Source organism: Antrostomus carolinensis, unplaced genomic scaffold (genome assembly GCF_000700745.2).
Source record: "Antrostomus carolinensis isolate BGI_N321 unplaced genomic scaffold, ASM70074v2 scaffold17364, whole genome shotgun sequence".
Taxonomy (NCBI): Eukaryota; Metazoa; Chordata; class Aves; order Caprimulgiformes; family Caprimulgidae; genus Antrostomus; species Antrostomus carolinensis.
Genome location: NW_010311627.1, coordinates 1 through 22,253, shown reverse-complemented (window position 1 = coordinate 22,253; position 22,253 = coordinate 1). Strand labels below are relative to the sequence as shown.

Sequence of the window (22,253 nt, the reverse complement as noted above, 5' to 3'; positions counted from 1 at the left end):
CTAGATGTATATGAAGACATGGGAACAAGAAATCAAAGCATCTGAAAAGATAAAAGTTATTTCTTTTTTTTTTATTATATATTGTAAAGAAATGCCATCAATTCCAAGAATGGCAAAGGCTTATTTATGCCAGCTTTTCTTGAAATAGCAATTCCTCTTCAGACTGACAATCCCTTTCCTTTAGATGGTCCAAATTGCCCATTTTTTACACCCCCCCCCCCCCCACCCCTCCTTTTTTTTTTTGTTCTTTTTAATTAATAGTTTCTTGGAAAATATGGTGGTTTTTAATTCCTTACATTTTTTCCTTATTTTTGAATACAAAAGACAAAGGGACAGCTTAAACATTGCAGTATAAAACCTATATGTTTTATTACAATAATGAGTAGGAGGCATAGGAAGGAATCAGGCCCAAGATGCCTCCCACACTTGTTTATTAAAAAACTGGAAAAAAACAATTGTATGGGAGTTTTTAATTGGGGTTGACTTTTACAAGAGAAGGTCTCCATATTGGAATGAAAATTAATAAATGTAATATGTTAGACTGCAAAATACATTTGGGATATAAAATAAAGTAATTTTTGTAATTCTTTTAACTCTTTTAGTGGAGCATTATCTGTTAATTTATAAACATAGAAACTGATCTGTCATGTGATTACAGTTTTAAAATATATATATGTATATTACGCGAAAGGTTCTTATTAAATTCTTTTTCCTTTGCATTTGAACTGGTTTTCTGTTTGCTGCTGAAGTGCTTGTTTCTCATTGACTAGAAGAGCAAGTAATATTCAAGTAATTTCTGCAAGCTGCGGAATGTTCAAGCTATTTATACATTAAAATTCTAATTCCCCAATGCAAATGAAACCAATCATACTCTGCTTAAAGAGACAGTGTGCTACAAGTCCCTTCACAAATAGAGGAATCCTCTTTCATAAGCTTCTGTTAGCAGGTGTCTGAATCCTGCAGGAAAATTCACTCTTATTTCCACAGGATCAGCTACTAGATGGTGTCAGTTAGCTGCAGCCAGGGAAAAAAGAGAATTATGAATTGAATTAGAATAAATTACACGGAAAAAAGGATACTTCAGTTACAGCTGATTGTGTGGGAAATTGTTTGTTTACTCACCCTGATTGTTAGGGTGAGTAATGAGAAAGCATACAGTGTGTCCACCCTTTATGACAGGCTGTAGGGGATTATTTAAAGCACTCAGTATTATAAAAAATAATTTGCACTTATTTACGATATCTCCCTAATCCATGTTTACTAAATATCTTTCTTGCCTCCTTCTTTCAAAGATAAGGAAAAATAACACATTTTTTAGTGAATATTCTGATCTCATGATGCTGAGAAAAAGGGAAAAGAACAACTTCACCATTGTGTGTGAGGAAAAGAGGACTTGGTACTTCACAGAGGCAGTTTGTGCTGCCCAGATTTGAGAGAAGTACTGAGGTGACTTCAAAGATAACATAGTCACCAGATTTGGTCCCTAAGAAATAGCCCTCTGACATGAAGGCATCAGGCAGAGGCTGTAAGTAGAACCAATTGAGCAGAACTCTGAAGTACTGAAGTTGTCCTGAAGGATCGAGAAGCTCAGAGGCCACCTCCACAAATGTGTCTATCATTCATTCAAAGATGACTTCATTTATGTGTTTCAAATTGGAACAGCCCTTTGGATGTGCAGGCTGATTTTCACCCTCTTTTCTCCTCGTCTTCTTGCTGGAGTGGATATTTTAATTGCTCTGAAATGAGCATACAGATGTTTGCAGTGCTTGACACCATTCCATCTTACCACAGTTGGTGTCACTGCAGGGCCACAGGGAAAAATATGCAAACAGATTCACAGAAATAACTTTCTCCACCTCTGGAGCCTCTGTATTTAAAACTGCCGGTAGTATACGTTGTTCTTAATATTTTCATGACAAACAAAAATAAATCAATTCAATATCAGTTCCATCCATTCTTTGTTCTTGTAAGCTCACTGTAGGCATATTTGGCCCCTGCCTAAGTGTGTTGTAAGACTCCTGAAACATTTTGTTTCAGAATCTGTGCCCATGTCTTGACAGATCCCATTTCAAATTAAGCCATCTGTCAATAATGTGAGATGACTTTAGCAATCTAAGACAAAATCCACCCTAACAGTCTTTTAAACTTCTGCAAAATACTCTTTGCAATATTTTAATGCAATAATTTTGTTTATGCAGTACATAATGTCTAATAGTTCTGTGGGTTTGTGTATGGCTATACATTTTCACTAGAAAGGACAAATATAATTAGGTTTATAAATACAGAACAAAAATCTGCCTGTTGCTCTGGCAAAGGTCAAGTAAAATGTCCCCTGTAGTCCCTCTCCCTTCCCTTGTACCGCAGCGGCACAGGAAGGGCACACAGCCCCACTGCCACCTGGCTGCCTCTCTGCATCTAGCTACAAGCTCTCTGTAGAAACGGGAATGTGTGTGCAGGTTATGGCAGCCACATTCCTACTCACCACTTAGAAGCAAAATTTTCTGACAAAAACTCAACTGGTAGGGAAACTTACTTTGCTAGAGAAAGAAAAGCTCATTGTCTGGCTTACATAATTATTCTAGCTATGACAGCAGAACTAGCTCAGCAAATAGACATATGTTATTGCAAGGGACAGAGAACAAACACAGGCAAGTCTCCTTCTGCTTATATTATATTAATCTCATCTATTTTTCTTTCAGTGTATCTTGTGTATTACTGGCTGTTAAGCAAAAACACACTAGTGGTTTAAATTCCTGTTCAAAATGTGCTCATTCTTTACTATGCTTCCAAAATTTGCACAGTGCACGTTAGCTGCTTTTGGTGGAGAAATCCTTTTGGTGGAGATATAAAAACAATAAACTTTGGAGAAAAACCAGGTCTGAGATAGCAGAATTTTAATGAATAAAAATCCCAACCCTTTTCATATTGGATTCTTGCCCTTTTTGCACTGGTACTACCACATTCAAATGAGATAGATTGATAAGTTTTTATTTATTGATGTAAGATCTATTCCAAATCTTACCAAAACCAATAGAGAGTTCATCCATTAAACCTGATGATGTATAGATCAGGCTGTTCAAATGTGAGATGGAGATAATGAGAATGTAGTATGTTCAAAACTTAAAATGTGGGAGGAAAAAATATTAAAAGTCCTGTCACGTTTCCTTCTCATTCCCTTTGGTGAAGGCTTTTTTCCATTTCATTTGTCCACCGATGAGAGTGAAGAATGGCTTCTATTGATGAAGTGAAGCTGTGGACTTGAGATCAAAGGTAAGGGAAGATAAACCATAACTGGAAGCAGAATGTAGGAACAGCAACAACAGTCAGAGCAACTCCAGGCACTTGTACCAAATCACGAGGTGGTGTGTACTACTTGGTCTTTTCTTACTACACAGCTTAAAGGAAATTCTTAAGAATACTGATGAATGTCAGTTTAGGCTTGCACCACTGCTTATAGGAGAACACTCTATCTTACACTTTGTTACTGTTTTGAAACATTAACCCCTTCTTACAGGGCAACAGACTAGTATTCCACAATGCTATTAGGGCTACAGCAAGATCAAGAAGGCCAGTGGTGTCCTGGGTGGCATTAGGAGAAGCATTGCCAGCAGATCAAGGGAGGTGACCCTTCCCCTCTACTCAGCACTGATGAGATGCATCTGGAGTGCTGGGTCCAGTGCTGGGCTCTGCAGTACAGGACATGGAGACACTGGAGCGAGTCCAACAAATGCCCACAATGATGATGAAGGATCATCTGACGTAAAATGGTGAGTTGAGAGAGCTGAGTGTTCAGCCTGAAGAAGGGAAGGCTCTGAGGGATTTTATCAATATTCATAAATACCTGAAGGAGGTTGCGAAGAAGACAGAGCCAGGCTCTTTTCAGTGGTGCCCAGTGACAGGACAAGAGGCAACGGGCACCAAGTGAAACACAACAAATTCTGTCTAAAGATAAGAAAAATCTTTTTTAATGTCAAGGTGGTGGGTGCCCAGAGAGACTGTGGAGTCTCCATCCTTGGAGATATTGTAAGCCCATCTGGATGGAGTCCTGGGCAACCTGCTGTAGCTGACCCTTCTTACAAAAAATCACAACTGCCCCATGCCAACTAAGGAGAGAGGCTAGGAAGCAAAGAATAGAATTACAAGAGTAATTCTTTTATTCATACGCGTGAGGTGTCCCATTCAAACTGGAAGACCCTAAATGTAGTTTCACAAGTGTTTCAAGTGTTCCAGTGCAACACGATTGCTACTTAACAAACACACACTACTGTTTTTCTAAGCATAGTAAAACTTTGCAAAGGAACTGTATTTCTATGGTGTCATTATCCACCTGCTTCTGTATTGATCAGACGACCTGGTCTTGTTATAATTACTTATCTGTGATGACAGACAATGCAAGGTGTTAGTGGAGCTAGGATGTTAGCATTATCTTGGTTGTCCAGGGTTATCTTTTATCCTTCATGGGCAGCTTCTAAGATTCTCAGAAACAAAGTCGTTATCTTGGGGGGTAGGCTGTCCTCCTCCTTATGATGAGCTGAGGTCCTTTAGTTTGCATGCTTAAGCATAACTATTTGGTACACTATGCAACTTTATATATTTTTTAGAGAACATTAATACAATTTTATACTTTAAAGATTAATTTGTGTAATAGTTAGGGAATGAGATTTTCCTAACACCCTGCTTTGAGCAAGAGTTGGACTAGATGATCTCCAGAGGTGCTTTCCAGTCTCAGCCATGCTGTGATTCTGTGAGCACAGGGAAGGAGATGATTAATAGGTAGTTCTCAGCAAAAATGACACTAGCAGTTATAACACAATGAGCTCACATTAATGTAAAAAGGATGTATGCTTCCATTAACCACCTCCTTGAACTATGTATGGCCAGCTAAGCTAGATATTAAGGCAAAATACAAGCACACCACTGTGTATGTACTTCCATGCTTTACCTCTAGAGCTGAACCCTGAAAAGGAAAGAGCTCATTGTCTTACAATCTCAAGTTAAAAAACTTTTTTTGTTTCAAGTAGCTTAATCATTTTTTATTTCTTTTGCCTTACTCAAATAAAATACAATCACATATTTTCTATGGACTTTCTTCAGTGTTAGCATAATTTCTCTGGAAATCCATCACCACACTGCTATCAATGCATCTGTATCATACAACTTTCTGGGAGTTAGAGGGCAATGGCTTCCCCCAGGAGATGGCAGGAGGTTCTGGGTAACTGTGCCTGAGACAGGGAGAAGGAGAAAGGGAAAGGAGCTAATACTAGCAAACACAGACAGACCTGCAAATTGAGTATGTCTCAGATGACTTGTACATTTGAAGGGGGACTGATCCCTCAATCCTGCCTCCTATAAGAGGTTTCCTTATTTATAACAGCTACTTTCTAGGTAGCTAAATGGCTGTATTGAGAATATCTTTGCAGCCAACCAAAAATATTTTTAATGCCATTGTATTGGAATGCCTTTGAACAGTAAGTCATGCTGTAGTTTAGAGTATATTCTCTACTCACACGTGAAAATCTGCAGAAAGTTGATCATAAGCATCTCAAAAACATTAAAGTGCAGGATCAAGCCAGCTTTACCACTGGGTAACAATTTAACAGTCCATGACAACAGTTCATGTCAGTCTATACAGAAATGTCTGCTCAACAGGTAGTTCTTCATAAAGATTCCTGAGTGTATGAAATGAGCCCAGCTCCTACAGAGTACAAGCCCTGCACCCTTGCTGACTTTCTGTGAAGGCCATAAGGCTTTTCTAGAGACCAACAGAACAGCAGCAAAAGTTTCCAACCACTTCACAGACAGATTTAAAGGGATCACATTGTAAGCAACGAAACTGATGCAGCCTTGGGATGGAAAGTGACAGTTGTGCTGCGTTGTTAAAATAATGAGGAAAAAAGCAAAGCATCATTTCTTGGTTAGAATCAGTGGTAAATAAACAATAGACAAGAAAAGGAGAAGACAAATTAAAGATTAGACATCTAAGGCCTCTGTTCAAGCATAAGTTTGCATCACAGTTAAATATGCAAATACCAGTGTGTTGGAAATCCTACTCCACCAAAAAAAAAAAATATGTATGTGTCGATGTGCTGCATTCCAGGGCAAAGTACAAGGCTGCTGGTCACAGTGGATCTCATAAGTCAGATACAATTTAAGGTAGAAATCCTAGGGCAGGGCTTCTGAACTAGAGCACCTCTATACAGTAGCATACCCCAACCAAAAATGAACACGTTCTTATTCAAAAAAGTACTGTCTAATGTCGACACTGAGATTTTCATCAAGATACATCTTTTATATTTCCTGTAGTTCTAAAAAATAACTTTTACATAACTTTTTTTCCATCTTAATAGTAAATTAATAGGGTTGTTTTGCTAAGTCAATACAAAAACATACCCGGGAGAAAACCAAAATTGTGTTAGACGTCGTTTGTGTGTTTTCCTTAGAGCTACACTTTCTTCTTTAAGTTCACCTTGCTGATTTTTTTATGTTTATCAAGTCATATTTAATTCAAAACGTGGTTTTCAAGTACTTTCCAAGTCCTTTAAGGATGTCATGATTATTCTCATCCACAAGTTGTATCTAAGAGTACAGGACATTCCAATTACATTCAAATGTTCCAGATCACTATTCTAAACAGCAGGCTAGGACAGTTGGAAAACTGGCTTCCATTTGAAATTCTTATCAAGTGTGTCTGAAAGATACAGTTAAATGAGGAAAGCTTTTGAGAAGCAACATAAATGAGAAAAAAGGTTTAGAAAATATGTAAAAAAAAAGGTTTTATCTTGGTGGAAAAGATACCAAGAAAGATGACATGAGAATATATAGGAGTGTTTAATGTACAGCCATACCATTCTACGTGCTGAGAACGCATTCCTGAAAAGTGAAGCAATTAAGTATTCAAAAGGTAGTGATATAATTTGTCCGATAAGTATTTGTGCAATAGCAGAGGGGTGCATGCCAGGACTTCAAGAAATACACATAGCTAAAGTACATAGGGAAGCATATAAGGATAGAAAGCAACAGTAGTACGATCAGCATCAACAACTGTAAGAGATGCTGAGTTTTCCACAGCTGGCTTTGTGGTGGCTGGAGTTGCCACCACACACCCCCCAAACAGTGCAGGGAGATGGGGAATGGGGGTCTGTGGTCAGTTCATTAACAGTTTGGTCAGTCCATGGCTGTTCCTCTCTACTGCTCCTTCCTCCTCACACTTTTCCCTTGTCCTAGCTTGAGTCCTTCCCACAGGCTGCAGTCCTTCATGAACTACACCAAAGTGGGTCCTTACCCCCAATATAAGGATTTTCAACCTCTTCATGTGTGGGATTGGTCACACAACTGCTAGTGCGAGCATTCTTGCTGCCACTCTTCTAAACAAATGTGTTTTAATGGTCATCATTATCTCCCTCAGATGCCTCCTGTTTGTCATGGTCATTCAAACCAGTCAAGGACAAAGGATGAAAAAACAGGGTGATGGCAATGGTCAGTGGAGTAGGGTATTGTAAGATCCCTGCCAGTACTGATCATTGGAAGCAGAAGCAACCAGTAGCAGGGTGTTACAACGTAAAGCTTGTTCACTGGGCGCTGGAGGATGTTACAGTGCAATGAGCGCACTGCCCAAGGGAAAATATTTCTGGAGTAAAATATCTCCAGAACTATACCCAAGCTACACTTCAAATCAAACTAGGTTTTTTTTACTCTGGAAGGAGACCAGGAATTAACATATTTGCAGTGTGGGAAATCAAGCAACTGAGATGATGAGCAAGTCAGTAAACCTGATTATTTGAAAGTGCCCATATTGAAGAATATTCACATTTCTCAAAAGCATCTCTTGTATTATTTCCCTTCTCCCCTGCCCCACCCCCTCCCACATTCCAAGAAAGTTCTACTGGTTTAAGACCATATGTCTAATTGATTGCATTTTATTACCTAATTATTGCTCATACGGTGTTTCCTAATTTTTCAAGTGTCTGGATAGCAGCTCAAGATAGTGCTGTGTAAGTGTTTTAATAACGGCATCCTAGAACAGAATTCTCACATTGATTTCTTACACGAACAATGATTTCCCAAACAGGAAGTTAGGAAGAGGCAGACCAGAAGCAACCTGGATTGGTAAAAGAGAAAGCAAAAGGGGATGAGAGCAGTAGAACCTCCCAAACACCCTCTAGCTATTTCCTCTGTAGCACCCAGTTCTGACTTGCCCAGTTGGAAGATAAATTAGAAGCATGCAAGGAAAAGGTAAGGAATAATAAATACTGCCTAGAAGGCACTGTAATTTATCTTCTCTAGAGATGGGTGTTTACCACTAAGAAAAACTAATAAGTCTATCAATGCTCTTTCCTTCCTACTATTTCTGACTCCAGACTTCTGTTAGAAGACAGAAAAACTAATTTTAGGTTTTTTTCCCCATACTTTAGAAGAGCAGTTCAGCTGATTTTTACCTGTTGGTTTTCCCGCTTGAACAAAATACATGTATTGAACAACCATAGAAAAAAAACCTGCAGAACAGTTACAGTAAGTACATGCATATTTACTTCTAGACTGGAATATTCAATGAAGACCTGATGGCCTAGTCTGATACATTATTTTTTCCAGTACATTAATTTTATATATAAAATGATCTATAATCTACTAAAATAAACTCTTCTAAATCTGTTAAACATCTGCACATGAAAAGTGGTTGTTATGAGATTACAGTGAAATAATCCCAAGGAACATGTCCTCAAATAAATTATTCTGCAGAAATGGTATTACAGAATTGTTCCAATCCCTAATATTCTGTGATTCTGTGATCTTTAAAGTATTTCAGTCAGCCAGAATCATTAACGAGCCAGTAAAACATAGAAACACTGCATCAAGTCTAGGAAATGGAAGTGTCCCATTCTGGAACTTTATCTCATCAGCAGGGTTCCAAGCTCTTAAACATGGAGTAACTGTTTTAAGGATATAAACTTATTTGCTTTTATGTTAGGAGCAAATCGTATCTCTATTAGAAAGTATAACTTTAGTGTGAATTCAAATCATATCTTTACATTGCTGGGTTGAAAACTGTCTCTGAGTATAAGTAAGTGCTTTAGTTTCAGTTTCTTTTCTCAGCTTTTAGATACTCTGGGTGGAGTTACTGGTGAATACGATAGCTACTGCAGTCATGGAGTAAAAAAAATTGAGCTTCTTTCCCCCTGCACCCTCAATTTTAGATAATATGGGCTTACCATAGTGGCATTTTAAAGAACTAGAAACTAGTTTTCCTGTGAGCTAAGAGGAGGGTCTGTTATGAGAAAATGCAACTGCAGGCTTCCGTAGCCTGCAGAGCCACTTTTTTCTCTGCTCTCACGGCTGCTAAGTTAAATCAGAAGTCAGCTTGGCCAAAGGTAGGACAGCTGTTTTCCTGCACTAGCTGTAAGAAGTCTTTACTATTGCTTCTCATTAAAGTTTACAGTATAGGAAATCAAATAATAGGTTGAGGAAAGTATGTCACTAGGGTGGCTTAGGTAACCAAGTGTTCTTTCAGAAAAAAAAATTTCACTGAAAAAATCTAAGAAGTCATTTTATTTCAGGAACACTAGATACAAATAAAAGAAGGTGCATGGAGGAGACCATTAACACTAATGCAACAACTGTAGCTGGGTGAAATTCCATGAAGTAAAAATTTCAGATTAATAAATGTAATTCTCCCAAAGGAAGTGAGAAGAGAAGTAAAATTCGACACTCTTAAGGGGAATTATTTTATTTTATTGTGTTTCTTTCTTTCAAGTTTTTGCAAAAAGCCACATTTACTAACACTAAGTGGATTGTAAGATGCTCTTCTTGTTACTTGTCTCCACAAATGCTGCTGTACTACTTGCTTTTGTTTAATATGAGAAACCTTATTGAACACAAAAGGTACTGAAAAGGCAGTATAGAAAGATTTTTCCTATCATTTGCAATAGCAACAGCTGAATAAGCAGAGCAGTACCTTTCCACCCCAATGTCTCTTTGCAGTGTTATTCGAGCAAATTCTGCACCTAATCACATCTAAGGTTAGATTTCTGTGTGCTGTTGATTTTTCCTCTTCACAAAACTGGGAATTTAATGAGAGCCATTTGTAACATGTACACAACATGATGGGTGAACAATTGGCGGAAGGGCTGGACTCAAAGCATTGTAGTAAATGGAGTAACATCTGGCTGGTGGCCAGTCACTAGTGGTGTTCTCCAGGGCTCAATTTTAGCGCCAGTTCTCTTCAATGTTTTTACCAATGACCCAGACACAGGAGTTGAGTGCACACTAAGCAAGTTTGTCAATGATACTAAATTAAGAGGAGCCATTGATTGAGGGGCCTTACAGAGAGATCTTGATAGATTAGAGTGCTGGGCACTATATGAAATTTAATGAGAACAAATGATGGGTTCTGTACCTGGGACAGTGTAGTCCTGGTTTTACATATAGGTTGGAGGACAAGAGGCTGGAGTGCAGCCCTGCAGAATGGGATCTGAGGGTTTTGGTTGATGGTGAGCACAATAAGAGTCAACAATGTGTGCTGGAGGCCAAAAGGCCCAACTGCACCATGGGGTGCATCAGACAGAGTATAGTGAATGGGTCAAAAGGAGTGGTTGTCCCACTATACTCAGCATTGGTGTCACTTCACCTTGTGTATTGTGTGCAGTTTTGGGCTCCACAATATTAGGATACAAAAACTAGTAGAATGCGTCCGAAGGAGGGAAACAAAGACGGTGAAAGGATTAGAGGGCATGATATGAGGAGTGACTGAGGATACTGGTTTGTTCAGCTTAGAAAAGAGGAAACTGAGAGGTGACCTCATTGATGTTTATGAGTTCCTCATGAGGGGAAGCAGAGAGGGAGCTGCTGATCTCTTCTGTCTGCTGGCCAGTGATAGAACATGAGGGAATGGCTTAAAGCTGCATCAGGGAAAGTTCAGAGAGAATGTTAGGTTTCTTTCTCATTTCTTCACTGAGAGAGAAAAAAGGAAAAAATATTAGGAGCCACCCTAGTGACATGCTTTCCTCAACTATTATTTGATTTCCTAATTGAATATTAGGAAAAAGTTCTTCCCTGAGAGAGTGGTCATGCACTGGAACAAGCTCCCCAGGGAAATGGTCATGGCCCCAGGCCTGTTGGTGTTCAAAAAGTGTTTGGACAATGCTTTTAGACGTATGGTTTAACTTCTAGGTTGTCCTGTGGAGAGTCAGAAGTTGGACTCAATGATCCTTGTTGTACCCCTCCAACTCAGGATATTCTATAATTCTGTGGTTTTATGATTCGTTTTTTGTTATTGGATAGCACATACAACCACAGATAGATGTCCGAATGACCCTGAATAGGTATCAGTCACAATTTTTGTGCAGTGTCAGCTACAGAAGTGGTTTAAAAACAAGATTCAAATAAAATCATTCTATAATACATCTGTGTCTTGTAAGTGGCTAATGCCTTATATATGATCTTCACGTTCTCACATTGTCTCCTAGTTAAGATGTTGTATTCTATGTGGCAGATTACACCAATAAAGAAATTAATGATTGATAATAGCAAGGAAATACATGTTATACAGTCAATAGACTATTATAAATCACTTGTTTAGTAATTTTGTGATTTTTTTCCTTAAAGAATGGAAAATGCAAACACTGAAAAAACTGAGAAATCACATTCAAATCAACATATTGAACAGTGGACAAAAGAGCAAGTCAAACAATGGGCAACTGAAGTTGTTAAGATTGACCAGAAATATGCAGAAATTCTGTTTAACCAAGATGTGACTGGTTTTACTTTGAAAGTGGCAACTAAAGCAGATTTTGTGGAAATGGGCATACCTCATGGGCCTGCTCTTCAAATAATGTATTTCCTGAAAGATCATGACATTCTAGCTAAAGGTTCAAACCAGGCTGTGGAACAAGAAGGCAATGAACAAAGTCTTGATGGAGAAGGAGAAGATGGAGAAATGGCAAAGAAAGAGTGCAAGAAGGGGTCATTTAATTCCAGTATACTGCAGGATTCTAAAACAGAGCCCATAGAAGAGGAAAAAGCAATGAAGTCAGCTGACAAAGAGAATGTATCAGAGAAGCCACTGTCAAGCAGCCAACACCCAACTGGAAAGATGTGTATGCCATATCCTTTTGATAATTTCAGTGATGGTACTCGATACACACGCTATAATATTCTTAATGTCCCTGAAACAGGACCACTCAATCTCATCGATCCAGCACATGAATTCAAATTACTTACCAACACAGAGAAGGCAGTAGAAGAGGATATAATGATGAAATTTAGCAATGAAGTCTTCAGATTTGCTGCAGCCTGCATGAACTCCCGCACAAATGGCACTATTCATTTTGGAGTGCGCGATGATCCACATGGGAAAATTGAAGGAATAAAAGTTATCAAGAAAGAAGCGTACATTGACCATTTGAATAAATTTGTTGGAAAGTACTTTAATGAGCAATACACCAGCATTGCAAAAGCTTGCATTAGGGAACCTAGATTTGTGGAAGTATTATTACAAAATGGAACTCCATCACATACGTTTGTCATTGAAATAGATGTGGTTCCCAAACACTGCGTTTGTGATACAAAGTATTTCTGTACCAACACATATGAATTTAAGAGTAAGAGTTGGAAAAAAGCTGTATTCATCCGAGATGGAGCTAATTCCAAAAATATTCAAAATACAAAAGAATTTCAAACTTTTAAAGATACCTTGACATCTTTAGCAGATTCTCGTAAAAAAGCAGAAGAAGAATATAACTTAAAGCAAAAGAAGCCAATGAATGAAGGACTAAAGCTAGTTAGTCTGCTTACAGGTAACAGGGACTCACTAGATAGCTCTTATTATGACTATTACATTTTGATAACAAACAAGTGCCACCCAAGTCAAACTTCACACTTAGACTTTTTACAGGAAATAAAATGGTTTGCTGTGCTTGACTTTGATTCTGAATCAGACATTAATGGTGTGTTTAAGACTTACCAAAAAAATCGAAATGCCAAACTTTACTTCCCAGATTATTATGAAAACAAGGTGGGTTCCGTTTCTGAACAAGCTGAAAAGCTGAAACTGCATCAGGAGACCAACTGGATTTTCTGCAATGGTGGATCAGACTTTAAAGGCAATAATGAACAACCATTAGATCCCACTTCATGGCAAAGAGACAGAGCAGCTAGTGTCAGAAAAATGATTTCATTTCTTTCACACAAAGATGTCAAACAGAGTGGAAAGTTTTTAACAGTGTTTCTTTTACTTTCCACAGTGGAAGATTCAGCAGATCCCCTTACTGAGACTTTTATGACATTTTACCAAGAATTAAAGGGATTAGAATATATGGTCTGCATTTGCATTGGTGCAGGTACGTACCAGCGATGGAAAGATCTTCTGCATGCTAGAGGCATTAATGAGGAAGCACTTTCAAGCAAATGTGTTTCTACTTTAACCTTGCAAATGGTAAATGGTACCATCACAAAATTAAAATCAGTGACACAGTCTTCTGAAAGACTTCTGCCCTCTGTTGGTGATTCTACCATTCTTCTAAAGAAGGAAGAAGACTCCATGGCAGCATTGGAAATACTTTGTGAAAATGAATGCAAAGACACAGGAATAGAAAAGGATGAAGATAAATTTAAAAATTTCCTGAAAGAGCGGGAAGAAGATTTTTATCGAGGTGGTAAAGTATCATGGTGGAATTTCTATTTTTCTTCTGAAAATTATACTTCAGATTTTATCAGAAGGGACAGTTATGAAAAGCTTGAACACCTAATTATGTCTTCATCTATGAGTGCTAATCAATCACCTGTAAAAATTATCAACCTTTACCACCACCCAGGCTGTGGTGGAACAACGTTAGCTATGCATATCCTTTGGGATCTCCGCAAGCGATTCAGATGTGCTGTTCTGAAAAACAAACCAAGTGATTTTGGAACACAGCTGACAACTTTACTCACCTGTGGAGCGAACAACGACACAGGCTATTTGCCAGTGTTACTTCTTGTGGATGATTTTGAAGAGCAAGAAAACGTCTATTTTCTGCAGAAAGAAATTCAGGCCGCTATAACAGAAAAATGTATTCGGTATGTAACTCCTTTAGTGATCATTCTAAACTGTATGAGATCCCAGAATCCTGATGAAAGTTCAACAATCAATTTCTTGAACAGTATTTCTTTAAAACATTTGCTTTCTGAAAAAGAGCAAAGAGCCTTTGATCAGAAACTAAAATATATCGAACAGATGCATCCAAATCCTGACAATTTCTATTCATTTATGATTATGAAGAAAAACTTTGATCCACAGTACATAGAAAAAGTGGTTAAAAATACCTTGCATAACTTGAATACTGCCTCTAAACCGGCACAACTTGTTTGCTATCTAACACTGTTAAACTCATATGTAAGAACATCTACAGTTTCGATATCACTATGTGAAGAATTCTTAGGAATTAATTCTCAAGAGATTGGATGCAGTAAAGATAAATTGATAGAAAAGATGGGAATTTGTTCCAATATTCTAATATATCATCAGGTACATGAATACACAAGGTACAAAGGTCTTCGTATCATTCACCCATTGATAGCATCTCATTGCCTAACAGAACTGAAACTAACCTATGACTTGCCTAAAAGTGAAATTACACTGCAGTTATTGAAAGAAGATTTATTTTATAAGACTTCATTAAAGCAAGACAAACTTACTCGTGATATACAAACCTTACTGATTACTAGACAGCGCAAGGAACATGGTGATGAGGCAGACACTTTATTTTCCCCCTTAGTTGAAACCATTCATAGGGAAGAGAAGTGTGGTAACGTGGAAAGTGTGTTAAAACAAGCATCCACTAGATTTGAGCAAAATGGTTACATTTGCCAAGCCTTAGCAAGATACTGCTACATTAAAGAAAAGAAGTTTGACTCTGCATTATACTGGGCCAAAGCAGCCAAACAGAGAGCACAACACAATTCATACATATCAGATACACTAGGTCAAGTCTTCAAAAGTAAGCTAAGATACTGTGTAGAGTGCAAAGCAAAGAGTGCAGTCCTGACAGCTGAGGAACTGAAATACTTGCTGGAGCTTGCTGAGAATGCTTCACAGGCTTTCAGAGAATCTCAATGGCAAGCTGAAAATACAGACAATGAACAATATTTGCAGCATCAAAAGCTTAAAAGAAAGTTTCAAACTTACAATACTGCTGGTTATCAGGGAGAGATAGAAACTGGTCTTTATGTTATTGATGTCCTTTGGCATGTTCCTTTTTTCAGCAAAAAAGACTTGCAGTGTAGAAAAATTATGGCAAAATATCTATCAGGAAATAGTGTTCTGAATATAGATAACCCTAACACAGGGAGTGAGATGTTCAAGGTTCTTGAACATTATTCCAGCTTTTTATGTACCTTGCGACCACGGTTGAAAAGGGCATTTGACTTTTTTGAAGACTACTTTATGTTTTTCAAAACACAGACCAATGAAAAAGAAATTGTTGAAGCAAAATTGTATGAGAAGGTTCAAGAATGTTTTAAGAAATACACAGAAATATTTTGTGATTTCAATTTTGAGCAACTGAAAAGTAAACAAGTTTCAAAGTGGCCCATGTCTCAGTGCATAGAAGCATACAGGGACACTGTGGAGGCTTCCAAAGCAGGCTCATTTTCTGGCATTTTGGAATACCTCCACAGAAATCACAGAAATGCTGACAAAGAAATAGAAGACATAGTAGAAGCATATACATTTTTGTGTGAAGAGAATGCACAAGCAACACTGAAAGACAAACAGAATTTTATTTTGGCAAATATTGTTCTGAACTGCATTAAACCTAAATCCACTAAGTTACATCATTCTAAGGTGTTAAGAAGTCTGCTTCTAAGAGTTCTATGGGAAGTGGAACTAACTTCACAGTGTGTAGAGCCTTTCTTCCTAGCCTCCTTGTTGTTCTGGCCCCAAAATACAAAACAACTAAATGAAGATTCCAGGAGAATGGAAACTTTTGTTAGACGCTTAGGTGAGTCTTTCAAAGAGCTCTATGGAACCCTGCATCGTTCCAGGCAGCCTGTGGCTCTTTTCTATTTGGCAAAAGGCAGTGGCCTGAACAGATTTGTTCATAAAGGAAAAATAGATCAGCTTTTTAGTTCACTTTCAGAACAGGAACTGAATTCCCTCTGGCAGAGTGGAAATATCTGGAAGGAAAAGGCTGTTCAAGACCTTTTGCTTCCTTTGGTTGGAAGAGCTGAGGGTAAGGTTATCTACATAGACTATGGCAGCAATGAAACTTTTAGAATACCAGTGCAGCCCGTTCTCTCATGCCTATTGAAAAGCTGCCCAAACATAGAAAGGGTGTCTTTTTATCTTGGGTTTTCCATTGCTGGTCTCCTGGCATACAACACACAAAGTCTGTCATTAAAACAATAGATACTGCAATTTCTCAGCTACAAGGCTTTTTCAGGCAAAATTATCCTTTAATTGGGTTTTTTTGGGTTTGGGTTTTGTTTTTTTTTTTTAGTCAACAATTGCAAATTACAGCTTCAGGCTTTCCATTTCCTTCCTCACTATGTTTGTCTTCCAGTCCCATGCAGTCCCTCTACTGTCATAAGCCTCAGCGTCCTCAGAGAAGAGGAGGCTGAGGGGAGACCTTAGCGCTCTCTACAACTACCTGAAAGGAGGTTTTAGGGAGGCAGGCATGTGTCTTTTCTCCCGGGTAACTAGTGATAGAACAAAAGGAAATGGCCTCAAGTTGCGCCAAGGGAGGTACAGATTGAATGTCAGGAAAAAGTTCTTCTCTGAAAGGGTTCTCAGGCACTGGAATGGGCTGCCTAGGGAGGTGGTTGAGTCACCATCCCTGGAGGTGTTTAAAAGACAGGTAGATGGGGAGCTCAGGGATATGGTTTAGTAATGGACAGGTGCAGTTGGACTCAATGATCTCAAAAGTCTTTTCCAACCACACAATTCTATGATTCTATAACTGCCATTTGGACAGTCAAATGGAAACATTGATGCAGTTAGTCCTGTAGACTGGTCACTACTACTGGAAGTTCTTCGGTTGATAACAATGTAAGAAATCATTAAAAAAAATCTAAAAAAGCATATTTTGAAAAATGCTATCTTTACATACCATCACTTTTAAGAACCATACTATCTTGCTGGCTTTTTTGCCATTGCTTGTAACAAAGGATGTCTCACCACGATTTTCATACTCTTGTATAAGCAATGTAAGAACAAGGAATGTATGTTAGAAAATATGTATCATGTCACATGTCCTGATGCTCCATTGTATCTGGTGTCATCTTGGCACAAAGGTTATAAAAAAAGCCAGACAGTTGCAAAGCAGCATTTTTGTCTCTGTTGTTATTTTACATGCTTGAATAATGTAACATATTTGTGTATGAGCCTGTATTAATAGCCAAGCTGTACATCTTGTGGGAGGACAGAAGCACTGGTCTTTTACATTCATAGGGCATTTCTAAATTTGTGATTATTAAAGATACCACTGCTTTCTGCTGTACTGTAAATGCACACACCAGTTGGCATTTGATGTCCATGTAAATAGATTTTATTCTTTTGTGGTGGGTCTGATTCTGCTTTACATAAAATTGATCCAGTTTGGTCATTCCTCTCCTTATAAATTCCATTAGTTCCTTCCAGTGATAGGTTTCTTACCAATTTGATCCTCACAAAAACAGACAATTTAAACGCTTAAAGTGGTCACAGATTGCATCGTCTTCCTCATGTGTATAAAACAACCTACCATGTTTAGACACAATTAATGTTCAAAAAAAAAGAAAATTTATTGGTGCGAAGCAGCAGAAACAAGAAGTTACTACTGTCTGGAGGGTGAAAACTAGAGGAGTTCAATGCAACTAACTGCCTGAAAGAAGTCTGCAGGATGGCTCTTTCATCACCTCAAAAGTCCTCTTTGCTCTTTGTGTCAGGCAAGGCAGCAGGCAAAAATAAGTGACTCTCAACAGATTAGTAAAAACAAATTGACAAAAAGAAAAAGAATAAAGCAGTAGACAGTTCTGCTATAGTGCAGCTCTTCTTTTAGTTGTAAATAAGGATAAGGACTTTTATTATATAACCCAAACTGCTTTTTAACTCTAGTCAAAATATATGTCTCTTGACAAGAATGCACTCTTCATTTTAACCTGTACCCAGCTTGTTTCTAACAGCATACATTTATTTCTTATAGGGTGCTATGGGATCAATTTTCATGATAATTCATTATTTGTTCTAGCTAGTCCTCAGGACATCGCCATACAATTTGTCATTGGCTAAAGTATTTACCTTTCCAAATAAAGATTTACAGCAAATAGTTTGCTATGTTTTTGTGGCAAATTAAGACTTCAGTCTTCATCTCTGTCAGTCACATCTCCTAAGCACTGCAGTGTTTTTGTGCACTCAGACTCAGCGGGGCTGTGTAAGGTGGTGCATTGGGCACACCCAGCAGGGTGTGGTGGGGGGGGCTGCAGGGTGCCCCATGGCAGAACAGAATCAGAAACAAGGAGCAGCAAAAATAAACCACTGCACACTGAGACCAGCCGCCTCTGCTGCGGGCCTGTTGCCTTGGCTGGCGGATTGGGAAGGGCAGAGCAGAGGTGAAAACAAGGGGAGTTGTGGCTAGGAAGGGGGAAGGAGAGGCGCTGGACTGAAGCTGAAAGGGGAAGAAAGGCAATTCCCAAAGTATTTGCTTAGTTGCTTGTCTTCTTGGTTTCTCAATACCCCAATCAGTAATTAAATATTTATGTTCATTGGCAAAAAATTAAGTGAATTTCCCAAGTTGAGACTTTTTTGCCCGCAACGCGTGTACATTTACTGGTAACACTTGGGATCTGGCACAGTGTATCATATGCTAGACAGTGCGCTATATGCCTGTGGGAGTTTACAGAAATGCAGATTCTATTATTTGTATGTACCAGGTTGTTTGTTATAAAATGGTATTTTATCAGCAGTAGCTCATTAACAAATACAGATATCTGATAACATCCTTAATCACACGGTGTGGAACGGTATTTGATGATACATATCACACAAAAAGGCTGACAGAATTGCTTTTTACAAGTAATTCCTATTTTCCATTACTTTGTAAGATGATTGTTTTGATGGCTTGTTAATCTTTGGATTTTGAAAACTAAGCTCCCATGCCAAGTATCTGTCCCAGACCTATTCTGTGCTAATTAAAGCCAAAGGGCTCAGTAGCTTCCAAGTGTGAGGTCACGAAAAAAATACGTTGTATCGCCCATGTCAAAGAGCTCTACCAGCTTTTTCCAGTATGCTTAGGAGTTCTTTGGAGTGGAGTTTAAAAAGGGGTTTTCTCTGGTAGGAGAAAAAAGGGGGAAGGGAAGGGAAGGGAAGGGAAGGGAAGGGAAGGGAAGGGAAGGGAAGGGAAGGGAAGGGAAGAATAAGGCCAGCTGCTGGCATGCAGGCTAGCAATCATAACAGCTGATCAAGCCACAGAAAAGATGTGCACAGGGGTGTGCAAAGTCCCTCAGCTCTATGTCTGAAGTGGATTGTACTTCCTACAGGAATACTTCCTGGGCTGAAGACTCTCAAGATGTGCTGCTAGAGCAGGTACTGTAGGGCGTATAAGGTAGGACAGAACAAACAGAGATTCTTTATTTACATGCTGTGCCAAGGCTATAGAACACAAGTGGGAAATAAGCGTCCAGGAGCACAAAGCAACTTCTTTATGTATCAAAATTTACCAAGTATTTCTCAAAAAAGATTCAAGTGAACTCCAGAGATCTGTATATGTAAAATCTTGACAGCATCAGAAAGTAAACTAAGAGCTGAGGAAAACCCTAATACAACCACATTTCTTTAATTTACTTTTTTACCTATATATAGAATACTTAACACATTTCCCCAAGTACAAGTCTCACATTAAAAATATTTTTAAAAATCTTTCATCAATCTCATTTCATTTGCATGAACTACTTAAATATAGTATTATTTAACTGATATGATATGTCAAATTAAATAGTTAAGTCCTAAGTTTAATCCAGATAAATAGCAAAAAAATAATTCTTTCCTATATTAAGCATCTTCTGCTGTTGCTCCAGAGTATACTTTCCTTCCATAAATTAAGCCATATTTTCTCTCCTTCCATTTCTCATCATACTTTTTTTTTTTTTTTTTTTTTTTTTTTTTGGTCGGGTCTTTTTTTTTTTTTTTTAAAAAAAGAAGTGAAGGCTCAGGCACCAAAGGCAGCAAAGAACTTTACATTGCTCAAATAACTGCTCACATCCCTGCTGGATGGCCAAGCAAAAACAGCAATTCCATTTCTAAGTGAGTTTCAGCCATCCTTTCTCTGTACTGTAAACATTAGAAGCATATAGCCTTTCTGCTGAAATGAATGTAAGACTGTTCAAACAAATCAATTTGGTATAAATTGCACAGTTTTTCTGAATTATTTACACTGAACTTTTTTTGCAGGATATCGAACAGAATTTGCAGTGTGTATATTTGTATATATACATATATCATATGTATATATAGTATACATACTGTCGTACACATACCACAGCTGTTCTTCCTAGTTTGAATTGAATTTTGAATTCTAGATTATCTTTGTAATTTCTCTCACCATGCTGGCAGCTCTGAATTAACTTTTTCCTTGTTTAATCCAGAACTGCTTAGTGCTGGGGAACACAGTGAAAAGATACTGAGCCATGGGGAACAGTTTAGCTGTATTTATATCATGTTGCATCCACATCTTTTCCAAAGGCAAAAAAAAAAACCTGGGACCAGCCCCACATGAATGTATCCATGACTAAAGGTGCAACAAAGTGGAGTGACCATACCCCACATATACATACACGAGATGTGACATTGCTCCTGCACTCTTGGACAGGTACAGAGGAATCATGCTTATTTGAGGAATTATGCCATGGAGGAGTAGCTTGGTCTGGGAACGACACAAACTGTAGCAAAGCTGATCAGTAAGGACTACCTTCACTTACTGTCCCTTATTCTCCTGTTCTTGGCCTTTCTTCTGTGGCAGCTCTGTGAAATATCCAGATGCTTTCTTCCCACTCCGAAATACTGAATCTGTGCAAGCCTCCTGCCTGGATGCCAACTTGCAGCTCACCCAGTATGGAGGAGAATGAGAGGTGGCAAACTAGGTGTGTCAATTCACTCGTGTCATGTTGCAGCCATGGAGATCCCCTGACAGTAATAAATGTGCTCAGCTGGTCACAGAGCTTCCCAGATCCTTGCATCCTGGACCCATGGCAAAGACAACTTTAGGATCAGGCCATCCTAAAAGTGTTCCTAGTGAAAGCATCCACAGAGGACATCTCCTAGATGCTCAACTTTGGAGGAGATTCCAGCCACCTCTTAAAGGGGGAGATGTAAATTATTTTGGTGGTTCTGTCTTCTCTGCAGTTCTGCCAACTCCTGCTCATGCCATAGTCCCACCTCTAGATGTTGAAAGACAAAGATTATGTAGCTTTATTGCCACACTCTCCTCCTTTGCCTATGCAAATAATATCTATCAAAATTAAAGATTTTCCTCATCCCACCGTACACAATCCGTAAGTAATTTAGTGTCAAAGTATGTGGCAAGAGCTCGTCTTTCCTCTTTAGAGGCTATTGTGATTTCAGGCTGATTGTCATCAGCACCACTTTAACTTCAGCTATCCACTTTGAGATTTGAGCATATCTCTCTAGAAGTATATATGAATAAAATATATATGAGTAAAAATATGATTCAGGACTCTTTATATTAATATTTATTTACGATAAATATCAACACAATAGAAAAAAACCCTTTTTTCATAAATTTGAGGTGGGCAGCCCCAGACACCACATGTGTTGTTTGGCAATGAACTGATTCCTGAACTGGAATCTCAAATCTGTCATTTATTCTGCATGTGACATAAGGTAAGCAATTTTATGCCTATATTTATAACTGTAAAATGGAACATATTAATATGTACTCATAGTAAAGATGAAAGAATAACTTAATATTCATGTGTTAAAATTTAACACTCTCCTGCTGCCTAGTCCCCCGTCCCGCCTCTGCCTGGCGGGAGGAGCAGGATCTCTACTATTGACCCTTCCCACTGTATCTCCAAGTGAGACTGTGGCCCAGGGCTTTCCACAGAACAAGGGCGCTTCTTTGTTTCTGGGCGGTCGGGGGTTTTTCTCACATAAATGTGTACGAGACATAAAGGACTCAGGGCTGAAATAAACTCAAATATCTGTGGAATGGGAAAATGAGGCAGGAGGAATTTTATCACAGATGGGAGCTGGGCTTATCTGCAGGGCTGATGAGGGAGGCGATGACGCA

At 38.5% G+C, this 22,253-nt stretch overlaps 1 protein-coding gene across 1 annotated transcript; it reads left to right on the top strand.

The window, feature by feature from the left end:
- The first annotated feature begins 11,599 nt into the window (after positions 1–11,599).
- Positions 11,600–16,378, top strand: LOC104524045 (sterile alpha motif domain-containing protein 9-like). Its single transcript, XM_010166794.1, has one exon. The coding sequence runs from the start codon at positions 11,600–11,602 to the stop codon at positions 16,376–16,378; it is 4,779 nt and encodes a 1,592-aa protein (XP_010165096.1).
- Positions 16,379–22,253: the final 5,875 nt, after the last annotated feature.

Bases quoted from the DNA above. Each gene is read 5' to 3' on its own strand.
- LOC104524045 (XM_010166794.1), top strand. From the start codon at position 11,600: ATGGAAAATGCAAACACTGAAAAAACTGAGAAATCACATTCAAATCAA.